The sequence below is a fragment of the Lepidochelys kempii genome, chromosome 3 (assembly GCF_965140265.1).
Source record: "Lepidochelys kempii isolate rLepKem1 chromosome 3, rLepKem1.hap2, whole genome shotgun sequence".
In the NCBI taxonomy this organism is placed as follows: Eukaryota; Metazoa; Chordata; order Testudines; family Cheloniidae; genus Lepidochelys; species Lepidochelys kempii.
The window spans coordinates 179,240,344-179,255,776 of record NC_133258.1 but is presented as its reverse complement, the minus strand read 5'-3'; the positions used below and the strand labels follow the sequence as shown (position 1 = coordinate 179,255,776).

Here is a 15,433-nt window from a genome sequence, read left to right as displayed (position 1 = left end):
TCAACCATGGGAACAACAGACTGTGGGGCAAGCAAAGAAGCGGGGGAGGAGAGGCAGAGGGTGGCACGGGGGGAGGAGCTGCCTCCGTGGGCCGCTCCTACCCAATCTTCTCCTCTGTTCAACACTAAGTGGAGAGAGGAAGGGACACAGAATCAAAGGTGAGTGGGAAGTGGGGGAGCACAGTAGAGAAAACTGTTTCCAAGCATGGGTGCTGGATGGAGGCAGTGTTTAGGGGACACAGATGGAGCAAGAAGGACAGTGCCCAAAGGGAGGGAGGGGGTAGCAGAGGATAGAGCAAAGAGTTGAGATCAAAGCCTGGGGAAGGGATGGTTTTGGATAAGGGCCCCACCTACCCACTAGCAGTGAATGGGAAAAGGTCCCCCAGTTTGTGTGGTGCATTTTAGGATGACTTCAATGAAATGACCATGCACAAAAAGGGTGATTTCCCCTAAGAGTTCAAAACTGACAAAAAAGCAGCGAAGCACTTGCTTGCTTCTTTTTTCTTTTTTTTTTATTTTTTATTATTAAGAAAATCATTTCCATTTTTGGATTTGTGAAGGTGGCAATCGTGGAAACTCAATGTTCAACCTCCTTTCCAAGAGGCTACCAAACAGCTAAATTATTAATTTTAGTCAATACCAAATAGGGCCAGATTTGGACTAAAAATGAGAGGTGGAATATACCTCATTAACAAGTCTTCAGTCTACATACTTTGTTGGATTTATTGTAAACACATTAAAGGGGCACTACCACGTGGTTTTACAGAACCCTAACACTAATAGAAGGCTAGGGTTTTGGGGTTTTTTTGAGTATCAAATACAGTTTGGATTTAAAATATCTCCAAACACTGCAATATTGTACTAATGTATGATAACTGAGAAGTGAAAAGGGATCAATTTTCATTGCTCAGTTCAGTAAACCTAAAGTGAAACGATTTAAGATTTTGAAAATTATTTCTCTTATATTAAGCTGTTACTAATAGGAAGTGTGTTGTTTTTAACTATGCAGGGCAATGTTCTCAGGATGCCCCTCTAAGACTTTTGGTAACACAGTTGTACAAGAAGGCAGTTAAATTGTATTCCTGTAGAGAGATCATTATTGTACTACTAGAGTAAGCAATGTTTTGTAGTTTATATTTTATGTCTAGGAAGCATTCTTACCTCTGTGAGGTCATCTCTCTCTTGCAGCACAGATGAACAATCTACTAAAGGCACCAGAGTAGAAAACGTTGCAATAAACTGGAATGTGATCTGTTGGGAGTTGCAAACATGTTTCAACGCACATTATCACATTATACATATTAAAAGCTGATGAGATTTAAAACAATCTATGGGATTTAAAGCTTGAGGCATTAATTAGAACAGGAAATCTTTACAAACTTTCTGTAAAAAAAATTAGAAAAAAATTAGTTGTTTTGGAAACTTTTATTAATATCTTTCATTCAAGGCAGAAAACTTCTGTAATGGTTACTACCAAAATCAAGTACAGAAAATAATTCCATTTTCTGTAAGATTATCTTATTTTGTACAATTCAATTATGGAATTTTAAGGAAGAGAGACTTCCAACCTAAAATGTAAAATATGCATAGGTATGCTACATTTAAAGATGCATCAAATGTGAAAGTGACATTAGGTGTCAAATATATATTGTTTAAATACCTGATCAGCATAAGTCCCTAAGATATGGGCATTTCAGACCTGATCCAATGCCCACTGAAGTCAGTGAGAATCTTTCCGTTTACTTCAATGAACTTTAGATCAGACCCTTAGGATATGTCCACACTGCAAATTAAGGTGCAATTGTAATGCAGGTAGGGGTACTTGTGCTAGCTTTAATCTAGTTAGTGCAGGTAATAATAGTAATGAAGATATGACAGCATAGGCTTCAGCATGAGCTAGCCAACCCATTGCAAGTCCATCGGGGACCCTGTGAGTGTACACAGATTGCTGTGTCTACCGCAAAGTCTTCCCTGCTATCATTACCTGTGCTAGCTAGATTAAAGCTAGTGTGGGTCTGCTTACCTGCACTACCATTACATCTGAATTTCAAATGTAGAGATACTCTTAGAGGCAAATTTCTGCCCCCATCCCTTGCACAGATGCGCAATAACCAAACGTGCCATTCAGTTCACTGAGCTGAAGGCTATTCAAGGTGAGTCCACTGTATATGCACTGCGGAGTACTGCTGTACAGCAGCATAGAAGGGTGGTCTATGACAAGCCACAAAACGTGGTCAGTGGGTCCACAAACTATATGGATTGCCTGGCTAAAATCCATCCAGATGATGCAGTAATAAAGAGATGCTTCGTGCCATAGCTTCGATATATTTTTTTGGGATGTAGGGAATTTTGTCTGCAATTCTCACATAGGTCTCTTGCCTAAAAACCTTCTATATGTCAGAATTCAACCGCACTTTATATCGCGGCTCCATTCATAAATTGTTTTACTAAGGGTCAATTTGTGATTATAGGTTAGGCCACAATTTAGTCACGGGTATTTTTAGTAAAAGTCATGGACAGGTCACAGGCCAGTCACGGGACCGCTGCCCAGGGCTGGCTGGCCAGGAACTGCTGCCTGGGGTCGCGGACTGTGGCTGCTCCAGCTGGCCACCCGGGGAAACGCTGCCCGGGGCTGCTCTGACCAGCCGCCCACCCAGGGCCAGCAGACCACGGCTGCTTCGGCTGGCCACCCACCAGAGCAGCAGCTGATATGGCTGTCCCAGGGGCCACCTGAGCAGCTGGCCCCAGAGCCAGCTACTTAAGCAGCCCTAGGGTCAGGCACACTGGCACCTGCAGAAATCACAGAGGTCATGGAAAGTCATGGAATCCGTGACTTCCGCAACCTCCATGACAGACACGGAGCCCTAATTATGGGTGATTTAATAAATGGTTAGTCAACGGTTATATTTTGATGGAGGTCAACAAGTTGCTTATAATGATCTATACTTTTTACTGATGCACTGAGGGTTACCTATGTACACACACTATTCATACCTGTAATACGTTTATAACATCTATTAATCATTTATTAATCTTTTATAAATGGAACCTTAATATGAAGAGTGACCTAAAATCCTTTGGAAACATAATGTGAGATCAAAATTAAAGAGCCTTCAAAGTAACCCTAAATAGACAAACTGTATTTTATACTTTAAAAAATCTGAGATTTATACACTTACCATGCATTTACTAAAGTCATTTGGATCCACACCAGGCAACGCTCTCATCAACAGAGGTAGCATGTGTGTCGGACCTTCAGGAAACCACTTGCCCCCAGACACCAGGCTACGAGCTACGCCAATTACGCAGCTTAAAGTAGCTGTGAGCTGATGAGGTTCTGTTAATGTCTCTAGTGCAGGGTATGTTCTACAGAGATTGAAGAAAAAGGAAGATTAAAAACAGCTAAAAATTGTAAACTTCTAAAAGAAAAACCATACCTGATGAAATTAGATAAACAATACTATGTCAGTTTAAAATGTTCCTTTTAGAAATTATACAATAGTCCAAACCTTTTGTTGTATTTCACTGCACAGTGAATTTAATAACTCCTTTCTTTTAAAACATGCTCCTCTCATCTGAGCAGAGCTGTTCACCACCAGTGTCCCACAGAATTATTGTTGAATAAATTATGGGTGATTCCAGTACATTGTCTGGACTAGATCCAGGGCTATAAAATTAAAAACAAAACAAAAACTGAAGACTGACTATTACAGGTGCTATGGGTTAGTCAAAAAAGCCCATATTATTAAAATACTATCTAGATAAATGGTTCAGATATATTTACAATATGAGCTCTTTATGGGTTTCAAAAATTATATGTAGGACAAAATCTTGGTCTTTATTGTCTCTAAATATCAAAATTAAATAAAGATGCAACGTTTAAGAGTTTTATATTAACCCATTAACTGAAGAAAGCCCTTTATTTCAAGACATCTTGTTAAAAATTAAAGCTCACATTTATTACACAAATAAAATACTGGAGTTGAATTTTTACCTGTCCTGTGCTTTTTTATATAGGGCACTTCTTTAGCACCCCATATAGTGATAATTGTGAAATAATTCCTATTATTCTCATGACAGTTCAAGGACATACTGAGTCACCGTGTCACATCTGCACTACTTCATTCAAAACACACTAAATTACATTTCTCAGATGTGCCTACACAGAACAGAGCATTGCATTAAGTGTATTGAGACAATAGCATTTAGCAATATAAGCCTTATGCTCCACTACTCAATTATGCAGTCATCCCTAACCCAGAATAAATACATTACCACTGTTGCCTTACTTAGAAGAGCAGTTATGTTATTTTTATATGTAACAAATGTAGCGAGTAAATAAAGGAATGTGGGAGGTTAATTTTTCAGACACTGCAAAGTTCAATTATATTCTCTGGAAGGGGATGGTGCAATGGTTTTACAATTTTGGTCGTTTGAAGGGAAATGGTAAGAACAGTAAAGCGAAGGGCAACAAAAATGATTAGGGGTCTGGAACACATGACTTATGAGGAGAGGCTGAAGGAACTGGGATTGTTTAGTCTGCGGAAGAGAAAAATGAGGGGGGATTTGATAGCTGCTTTCAACTACCTGAGAGGTGGTTCCAGAGAGGATGGTTCTAGACTATTCTCAGTGGTAGAAGAGGACAGGACAAGGAGTAATGGTCTCAAGTTGCAGTGGGGGAGGTTTAGGTTGGATATTAGGAAAAACTTTTTCACTAGGAGGGTGGTGAAACACTGGAATGCGTTGCCTAGGGAGGTGGTGGAATCTCCTTCCTTAGAAGTTTTTAAGGTCAGGCTTGACAAAGCCCTGGCTGGGATGATTTAATTGGGGATGGGTCCTGCTTTTGAGCAGGGGGTTGGACTAGATGACCTCCTGAGGTCCCTTCCAACCCTTATATCCTATGATTATGTTGTTGCCAGTTCATTTGATTTTTATAGTGAATTTCAATTATAGTTGGGGGCCCAAAACATTCCAGATGAGTGCTATTTTTGCAGTTTTCTTGTAAAATCAAAGGCAACATTGAAGCAAATTTTTTACCTACCTGTAACAATACAATGTATCATTTGTCAAAGAAAATTGAAAAATCAATATAAATAAGTAATATATTACACACTTTTTGCTACTCAAATAACATTAAAGATACTTATTTAAACTTTGGCCCAGATTGTGAGCTGTGACAAGGAGAGCTCAGCACAGCTCAGGAGTGAGGGGTGCAAATCTGGCTTACAGTTGATCCTGAAACTGTCTGTTGACAGTCTCCATCATAAATTAGAGCAGCCTGAAGGCAATTCTAATTTATGCTCTCTAGCAACAGCCCCAGCCATTCCAGGAGCCAGGGAGGAGCTGAGCACAAAAACTAAAAAGCACTTCCTCCTTCACTTGACAACACCCCGACTAACCTAGCTGCAGGGATGGGTGTGGATCCGATCTAATTCAGCAGCTCCCCCAGCCCAAGTACTCCCCTTCATCAAGGAAATTCTTCTGTGGCTCACTATGGCTGCTGGGGGGCAAGCTCTGAACTTCTATTTGCAGTAATGTTTCTTCATTGTAACTTACTTTTCAAGTACAGGTGGAATTACTAACTCAGGACGCATTAGTGCAAGATTTTGTAGGGCTTGAGCAGCCTCTAGGCTTCCAGTTTTACTAAACATAGCCAGAAGGACAGGTTGAATAATGCATTCTACGAAGTCTGTAACATCTTGATCAGTAAGTTTATGGCTATCAGGCACAGGAGTTAGCCAAGTCTTCTTCTTGTAACGCTCACGATGCAGTCTTCTAACAACACTACTTGGTAACCTTTGAAGCAGTTTCATCAACTTGTTCTGTTGGATATATAAACCAGAGGAAACAATCAATTTCAAGTAATTAGCAGTGAGAATGGACAGTGGCAAAAACCTGATATACCTTTCCTATACCAGGAACTCAAAAATAAGCTTGTTAACTTCAGGTCAGTTGCTCAAAATGGATAAGAACCGCAGGAATGTAGTAAATCTAAATGTTCAGAATTCACTATGAGAATTCAGTTCCCAGAACATTACAAGCTACACTGTTCATGTCATTCCTAATCATTTCTATAAACATTTAAAACACATGCTTATATACTCTGTACAATGACTAAATTAGCTCTAGAAAAAACTCAGATAAATAAAGATTACTTACCAGCAATGGAGATCTTCCATAAATATGTATGTGCAGAGGATATGCTTGAAACATTCTGGAATATGTAAGCCATCCTGTGATCTTGGAGCTGCTCAGGAATGAGGCAGGACCCTGGCACGAGTTAGAGCAGCCTTGCCACTAACTTGTGCCAGCTACCAGGGGAGATGCCCTGCACTGCCTGGTAGAGGACCCACTACAATACCTCTAAGTTGTCCAAGGATCCTCTGAGGGTCAAGAAACCCAGCTTTAAGGTTGTTAAGGGACCTACCCCACTTCTGCAGAGCAGGTTGGGAAAGGTACCTGCCCTTGTGTTCACTATTCACATGCGTCAATATCTATTTCCAGTAACAAAGAGTTAATGTAAAAAGCATCAAGAAAGACTGACTAAATTAACTTAGTCTGTGAACCAAACCTAATTTATGACAGCACTGCTGGAATTCAGTGCAGCGAATTGTTCACCAGAAATATTTTCACCAGTAATATCTGCAATAGTAAATTGCCTTTTAGTAAGCTCCTTTCTGCCCTAACTTATGCACAAGCAACTCCCATTCAAGAAAGTTGTATGAAGGCAGAATTGGATCCAATAATTTTTCATATGTTTTTCTAGGATACTTCTAATTAAAAATAATTGTTGGAGATTAAAAAAAGCTCATTTTATCTCTGACAGGAACTGTGCACAGAGAGATATAGAAAAATCCAGTTCTGTTGAGAACTGGAACATCAATTTTAACTGTGAAAATTAAGCTACAGTCTAAATTCAATACTAAATATTAGAACAAAAATAGCATAAAATGTTAAATAGTGGATTTTTAGCTGTGCTTTTAACAAAAGCTCAGTTCATGTTGATCAATCAAAGTTAGATTCTGCTATACCTACAAATGTAGGTCAATATTGTATCATATTCTCTTAACGAAGAAAGTGTGCTTCAGACACTAGAATTATACGATCAATTATTCCAAAATCAGGTTTTACTAGGTTCTTGAAAAACTGACAGACACAACAAAGACTAGCAGCAAGTTTAATCTGACATGTTCATTTTCACAGCTTGTACTTAAAATAGTTAAAAAATAAGCCATGTTTTCTTAATAGATAGGGATAGTTTTCTGGCTCCTTTTCAGTTTAATTTCACACATCATATTAGTGTTTTCTTGGAAATTTATTTTTTAAAGTATATACATAGTCCACAGTAATCTATTATAGGATGAAATGGTTTGCATAAAGCAGCATATACTCTTTTACTAAGAGCGAAGAGCACAGCAGTGAAAAATTCAGGATAAAATTATAATCCCACTCCAAATTTAAAATCTTTAGTCTTAAAATCAAAGCATAACAAACTCACCAGCCAGCGACCATTATTTGAAGGATGGTAAAAAGATGCAATACTATTGAATAATCCAGACAAGTGCTTCTGTACTAGTTTACTTGGTCCACCCTGTCCAAAACCAAATACATATATATTTAATCTACTTACAGGAAAAGCATGAAAAAGGACACTGTTGAGGTCAGAAATCAAGTTTAACCTACCCAAAATAGATTATTCAGCATCATGAGACAAGTTAAAGATCGATATAATATCCTTCCATAACAAAGGCAACTTGGATTAACTAACAAACTATTAACACAAATCACTTGGGCTTGGTTTTGGTCACAGAAACATTCTATTACCTCTCTATGCTTTTCTTCTGTTCTTGCGAACAGAAAGAGTTTTAAAATTTGCAAGAATTCCACTTCTGTCTATTTTTAGAACTATCTTTCTTAAGTATCTTTTTATGTATAACAAATGCCATGCAATATTACAGTCTGAGGAAGATGGGCAGGAAAAAGGAAACTGCAATATTCTGGTAACGTATTATTGAAGACAAATTCAAACTACTGTGCAAAGGACACCGAACTTTTGTTCAGCTTCTAGTGAAGAACGGCAGCGTCACTAAAAATACCCCAGACCAGACACAGGAAGCCTAATAACTGAAAGAAATATACATAGGCTTGGAAGGATTAGATTCTTATTCGGTTATATCAGTTTCACCATCAACAAACCAACGGGAAAATATTTCCGTGAACGATAATAAAAAATTACAGATAGGCTAAGAAAGAAAAATATGCTTGAGAACTTATTAGAATTTCATTTAAGGAAATTTGCTTTGCATACTCTGACATGTGATGTTGACAATTTGTGTTTTACCAGTTACAAAGATTTAATTTTACTAAATCTCAATGTCTTCTCCAATTAAATAATTATTGTTTGACACCCCCTCCCATAATTTCTCAAAACTATGAAAATTTAAAATAGATAAAAAAATCTAAAATGCTTAAAAATAAACATCAATATTATTGGTCAAAATTGTAAAAAAATAAAAATCAAATTTTGCCAAATCTAAATATACATTCCTGTAAGTGGGGTGGCTGATTTCTCCTAGAAATTCATATTCAAATTTTTATATATGCTGAGAAAGTTAATAGGATGGTTCTTAACCCAGTATTAAGAGCAGCACAGCTGTAAGTCAGTAAGAATAAAAAGCAAGTTACCTGAGATTTGAACCTTGTAATGAGGCAGAGTGGCCTCCCTCTGGACTTGAGAGCGAGGGACCACTAATTCCTCCAGTGGGAAGAGCCAGACCCGCCTCCCCCCCCCCCCCCCCAAACAGAAGTACCGGGGTGGAACTGGAAGTTATAGGAAAAGCCCTGCAGCTCAGGTGAGCAGGAGCCACAGAAGAAGATATGCCTCTCCAGTCTGCTGCTACAGCCAAGCTGACGATGTGCAGCGCCTTGCCTCCGGAGGAGACTATGTTACATTGCACCCCATATTCTTCAGAGAGATATTATGATGATATGATTATGGCATAATTCTGATGTATTTTATGCAAGATAGGTCATGTGAGATATTACTGAAAAAGTTATGATTTACTGAATATGATTATCCTATTTGTATGCATTATCACTTTTGTATCTGAAGTTAGGAATATTGACTACGCATCTGTGTTACAAATGTGAGCACACATTGGGAACGCCCACTAGACAAAGGACTCTCAGTCTAGATGGCTGTCTGGGAAAGGCCCGTTCAAGTTAATGAACCATTAGTAAGAACAATAGGCCTTAGAAGAAGCTTATTTCACACCTGGGAGCCTTATTGAGGATGCTACAAACAGCCTTCGACTCATGGCAGCTATGACACTACAGGGACATGTGACCATGTCACCTGGTGCTGGACTCCATCTTGGGATATCAGTGTTTTTCCACTGACTGGCATGGGAACCAAGCCTTGAAACAAAGGTTTCCTGCCATATGCAAAGGCTATTTAAGGCATCATCGTGGTTCTTCACTGACTCCCCACCCAAAGAGACTCCTGGAAACACCTGAGGAACTAAGACTGAACTGGAAGAAGTGCTGGACCCAGGCTAAAAGGATTTTAAGCCTGTGAATGGAACACCTGGGGATTACAAGCTGTAAACTAGTGCAGCTTGCCCCTTAAGAAACTGTAGCCTGCTTCTATCATCACATACGGTGAGGATTTGCTATTCAGATCTGATCTATGTAATATATTAAGCTTAGTTTGCGTTTTTTGTTTATTGCTAGGTACTCCGCTGTGTAATCACTTAAAAATCTATCTTTTGCAGTTAATAAATTTGTTTTTGCTTTGTATAAAACAAGTGTGGATGGGAGTCATAACTCAGGGGCAGAAAGCTGTTGTATATTCCTCTCCACATTGAGGGAGGGGACAAATTTCATGAGCTTATGCTGTACAGTTCCCTGTGCAGTGCAAGACGGTGTAATTTTGGGTTTACACTTCAGAGGGAGGTGCAGAATAGCTGGGAAGTTCCTTAGCTGGAGCTTTACCATGCAGAAATGATCACAGCATCTGCACGTAACTGCAGCTGGGTGTGCCCTATCTGTATGCGTGCTGGTGAACGTGCAGGCTGTTCACAGCAGTACAGTGTAAAGGGAGCAGTATAGTGAAAAGGGAGCCCAGGCTGGTGCGTCGGGGGGCTCAGTGGTACCCCAGTTCCAGATGGCACCTGTCACAACCATCCTTAGAGAGGAGTTGCCAGGACTGCCGTGTGCAGTGTACCCTGAGGAGACAGAGAACCCTTGGACTACGGAACCCCCTCTCCAAACTGTGATAGGAAGTAGCTCAGGGAAACCAGACATTAGTCCAGTTTGGTTCCCAGAGCAGGGGTCAGGGTATTTTGGTGGGATCCCTCGTTGACCCAGTGGCAGAACACTCCGCCACTGTTAGGGCCCAGTGGAGTCGGATGGGTCCGGGTCCCCCTATGGCTCCCCGACACCAACCCCATCCCAGGGATGGCGACGTTTGTACCCCTAGGCCAGAAGGCCTGTGTTTGGCTTGTGCCATCAGGAGACAGTGAGCCTTAGACTGCGTTTGCTGGCTGCCTTATCTAGGAGGCTTAGGCTAAGGCCTGCTCCTTGCTCTGCCCCACCCAGAGGGCCAGAGCCCTAGACTGTTAATTACTGCAAGCCCCAGCCAGGAGACTGTGGGCTAAAGAGTGCTCACCGCTTTGCTCCACCTGAGGGGCTAGAGCATCAGCCTGTTACTGCTTCTTTGCCTCTACTAGGTAGCTACAGAGCTGTAGACGTCTTACTGCTCGGCCCCACCAGCGGGACCCGAGCGTGAGTGCTGTTGCCTGATACAGCTAGGTGGAGTGACCTCCCGCCTCATTTGAGAGCAAGGGACCACTACAAACCTAAATGTATGCTTCCTGAACAAATATTTACATTCAGAACAGGGCAGCTACTTAGAATGATTAATTCATTCCATGTAGTAATGTTGGCAGGCTATAGCATAATGTTAGAAGCCTTCTTTTTGTAACTGTTATTGTTGGCATTTCTTTACATTCTTTGATGAAACAACATAGCTCCATTTCAGTGCACTAACGTCACCCAAAATTAAATTCATGATTCTTTAATTATCCTTACAGGATGCGAGGTAGACCCATGAAAATTTGGACTGTAAACCTGAGCTAAGTTGCAACTCTAATAACAATAAAACTGTAATGAAACAGACCTGAAGTTTAATTGTTTTATTTCAATATAATGTACTCTATCCTGCAATAAAGCTATAAGGAATTTATAATATTTTATAGTAATAGACTAATGACAGAAAACATAGGATTAGGATTCCCCACTGTACTCTAATGGGTGAGGCATTTATGATGTGTTGTTCACGTCCATTCCAGTCCAGGGCAGAACATGTGTCCCCGACGGAGATTTTTGCCTTAGGGCCAGCTGTGGTGCCCTCTGGAGTACCGCACTCATGCTGTGGTATATCAGGGGCTGGCGGCCCTACGCCCTCTCTGTTCCTTCTTGCCGACAACTCCAACAGAGGGGCAGAAGGGTAGGTAATGGAATGGACATGAGCAACACATCTCCCTGAAGAACAACAGTTCTGAAAGGTAGGTAACCTTTTTTCTTCTTCGAGTGCTCGCTCATGTCGATTCCATTCTAGGTGACTCACAAGTAGAATCAATGGAGGTAGGCTTGGAGTTCACAGTCTCACAGTTTGCAGCACTGCTCTGCCAAAGCCAGCATTGTCTCGAGCCTGCTGGGTCAGCACATAGTGCGACGCAAATGTGTAGATGGATAACCAGGTTGCGGCCCAACAGATCTCTTGGATCGGCACCTGCACTAGGGAGGCTGTTGAGGACACCTGCACCGTAGCTGAATAAGCCGTCATGTTCGCCAGCGGAGGCATTTTTTCCAGCTCACAGCAGTAGAGGATGCAGGCCGTGATCCAATACAAGATTCTCTGGACTGACACTGGGCAACCTTTCATCCTGTCAGTGACAGCAACAAACAACTGTGTTGATTTACGGAACAGCTTTGTTCCAACAATGTAGAAGGCCAGCGCCCATCTGACATCCAGGGCATGCAGCCTGAGCTCCTCATTCTTTGCATGAGGCTTTGGACAAAGGACTGGTAAGTAAATGTCTTGACCAGTAAGGAACTCGGAGATGACCTTGGGCAGAAAGGCTAGGTGCAGACGCAGCTGGACTTTGTCCTTACAGAAGTCTGTATAGTCTGATGTGAGCACCCTGATCTTGGTCACCCTACGGGCTGCAATTATAGCGGCCAAGAAGACGACCTTCCAGGAGAGAAGCAGAAGGGAGCAGGAAGCCAAGGGTTCAAAGAGTGGACCCCTGAGCATGAACAGCACAAGATTCAGATCCCAAGGTGGGACCGGATCTTGGACATGTGGGTAAAGGTGCTCCAAACCCTTCAGGAAGCTTCCCGTTATGGGATGGGTGAAGACCGACCAGCCCTGAAGTGGAGGGTGGAACGCCAAAATGGTTGCCAGGTATACCTTGATCAAAGTTAGCGACAGACTCTTGTGCTTAAGGGGTAGTAAATAAACCAGGATGTCCTGCAGAGGGGCCTCTTCTGCACGAATGTGTCAGTCTGAGACCCAACACATGAACTGCTTCCACTTCACCACATAGGTAGGTGGACAGTTTTCTGCTCCCCAGCAGGACCTTCTGGACACCAGCGGAACACCCCCGTTTGTCCACACTCAACCACGCAGCAGCAAAGCAGTCAAGTGACTCCAGGTTCGCGTGCAGCAGGTTGCCGTGGTTCTGGGACAGCAGATCTGGCCGAAGAGGAACCTGCAGCGGGGTGGCTGCCAAGAGACTCAGCAGCATGCCGAACCAGTACTGATGAGGCCACACCAGGACAATTAGAATACTTTGTCTTACTTTACCTTGAGCAGGACTCTGTGGATTAACGGCACTGGCGGGAAGGTGGTATTTGACTTTGGGTGCTGATGTACGCTTTGTCCCTGCCCCGCAGAGAACAGAACATGTGGCACTGCCTGTTCTGTCTGGACCTGTGGAAGATCAGGCTGACCACTTCCAGAGGGAGTGACCATATGTGGTGAGATGAGAAGGTCCTGCTGAGGCAATCTGCCAGGCCATTCTTGGCTCTGGGCAGGTGGGCAACTACCAAATGAATGGCATGTCACACACAAAAGTTCCAGAGGCTGAGCGCTTCCCCAACAAAGGCCCGAAGACCTGGCTCCAACCTGCTTGTTGATGTAGTACATTGCAGCTGTATTGTCCATCAGAATCTGCACCACCCTGCCCTTCAGGTGGAACAAGAATACCTGGAAGGCCTGGCAAACCGCTTTGAGCTCCATGACGTTCATATGAAGGCCCAGATCGCTGTATAGCCAGAAGCCCTGGGCGTTGAGCTCGTCCAGATGGGCTCCCCAGCCCAGGTCAGATGCGTCTGAAACCAGGGTAAGCGACGGAGACGGGGTCACAAAGGGAACCACCTGCTGCACCGACTCTGGATCCAGCCACCAGTCCAAGGATGAGAGAGACGTGGCTTGGCACCATGACCACTCGGTCCAGGACATCCCTGCTGGGGATACAGACCAAGGCCAGCCATGCCTGCAGAGGTCGTACATGAAGATGGGCATGGCTGACCATGTATGTGCACTCGGCCACGTGGCCCATTAGTCATGGGCTGTGATAAGCGGATGGCTCTTCACGTGGGCCATCAAGTCCGACATGGTTTGGAAGTGCACTTCCGGAAAAAAGGCTTTCGCTCGCGTGGAGTCGAGAACCTCTCCAATAAACTCTATGCGTTGGGCCAGCATTAACGTGGACTATTCTGTGTTTATTAACAGGCCCAGATCATTGCAGGTGAACCACACCAGCTCGAGGCTCCATCGGACCTGCTCCGGAGACCTGCCCTTGATGAGCCAGCTGTCGAGATACGGGAAGATCTGGACCTGGCGATGTCTCAGGTAAGCCACTACCAGTGTCACTCACCTTGTGAGCACCCTGGGGGCAAAGACAGGCCAAAGGGTAACGCCATGAACTGGAAGTGACGCCCGGCCACTATGAAACGCAAGAAGCACTTGTGGCCCAGGAATATGGAGACATGAAAGTAAGTGTCCTTCAAGTCGAGAGCAATGTACCAGCCCCCCCGGATCCAGAGAAGGAATGATGGAGACCAGGGAGTCCATGTGGAACTTCAATTTCTTGAGAGACTGGTTGAGGCCATGCAGATCCACGAGGGGCCTGAGACCTCCTTTGGGATTAGGAAGTAGTGGGAATAGAATTCTCTTCGTTCAATGTCCCGAGGAACCTTCTCCACAGCCCCCAAGCCCAAGAGCTTCTCTACCTCCTGAGCAAGGAATTGCTCGTGAGAAGGGTTTCTGAAAAGAGATGGGAAAATTGGGGGGAGGGGGGAAGCTGGGAGGAGGAGCAGCCAAGAACTGCAGGGTATAGCCCCAAGCCACTATGTCCAGGACCCAGTGGTCCCACATAACCCATGACCAGGCTGAGCGGCAGGGGGAAAGGCGGTTGAGGAAAAGGCGGGTAGGATCGTGGACTGACTGGGGCGTCACTCTCGGGCACACTCTCAAAACGATCACTTCTGGCCCCCTGGGTGTTTGGCTGCCCCAGGCTGGGCTGGCGAGCAGGAGGAAGAAGGGCGACAACTACTAAAACTAGCATCCCTTCTCCTTGTAGGTCCCTAATGAGGCTGCCAGGGTCTTGGCGGCAGTGGTGGTTGGAAGGGCTTCCTGGCTGATTACAGCATGTGCATGCCCAACGAACGAAGAGTAGCCCTAGTGTCCTTCAACCGGTACAGCCCAGCATCTGTCTGATCCAAGAACAAACCAACTCTGTCAAAGGGGAGGTCCTGGATCGAGGCCTGCATCTCCTGGGAGAGGCCTGCCGTCTGGAGCCAGGAACTACATCGCATGACCACTGCCAATTTGGCCACTCTTGCCGACAAGTCCGCTGCATCCCATGCCATTTGCAGGGAGCATCTGACCACTGCCATACCCTCCTCCAGAGTGCCAAACTCTTGGGCCAAACCCTGAGGGAAGGATTCCTGGAACTTTTTGAGACTGTCCCAGAGATTAAAATTGTACTGGCCCAGCAGGACCTGATGGTTCGCCACCCAAAATTGCAGGCTGGCAGTAGAATAAATCTCTCCCCCAAATAAATCAAGTTTCTTAGCGTCTTTGTTTTTGGACGTTGAGGAGGTGGGGACCTGCATGTCTTTTTTGTTGGTTGCAGATACAACCAGCAAGCCCGGGGGCGGGTGGGCATAGAGGTATTCGAAACCCTTGGCAGGCACAAAGTACTTTTTCTCAGCCCAATTCGAGGTGGGCGGGATGGAGAAGGGGGTTTGCTGCAAGGCCTTGGCTATACTGAGGACCCTCTCATGCAGGGCGACCCAGGCGAGCGTAGAGGCCAAGAGGACATTGAAGAGGGTGTCCTCCTGCTCCCCTATCTCCTGTACCT

At 43.8% G+C, this 15,433-nt stretch overlaps 1 protein-coding gene across 4 annotated transcripts in view; it reads right to left on the bottom strand.

The window, feature by feature from the left end:
• Nucleotides 1-15,433, bottom strand: part of PSME4 (proteasome activator subunit 4) — a 218,182-nt gene that overhangs the window by 141,657 nt on the left and 61,092 nt on the right. For 3 of the 4 annotated variants that reach the window (XM_073339167.1, XM_073339165.1, XM_073339168.1), the window contains exons 9-12: nt 7,498-7,590; nt 5,556-5,821; nt 3,179-3,365; nt 1,161-1,250 (exon numbers count right to left, since the gene is read on the bottom strand). In XM_073339167.1, coding sequence (XP_073195268.1) covers nt 1,161-1,250; nt 3,179-3,365; nt 5,556-5,821; nt 7,498-7,590 — 636 coding nt within the window. The remainder of the gene's footprint in view (nt 1-1,160; nt 1,251-3,178; nt 3,366-5,555; nt 5,822-7,497; nt 7,591-15,433) is intronic. The other variant, XM_073339166.1, reaches the window with a different exon arrangement.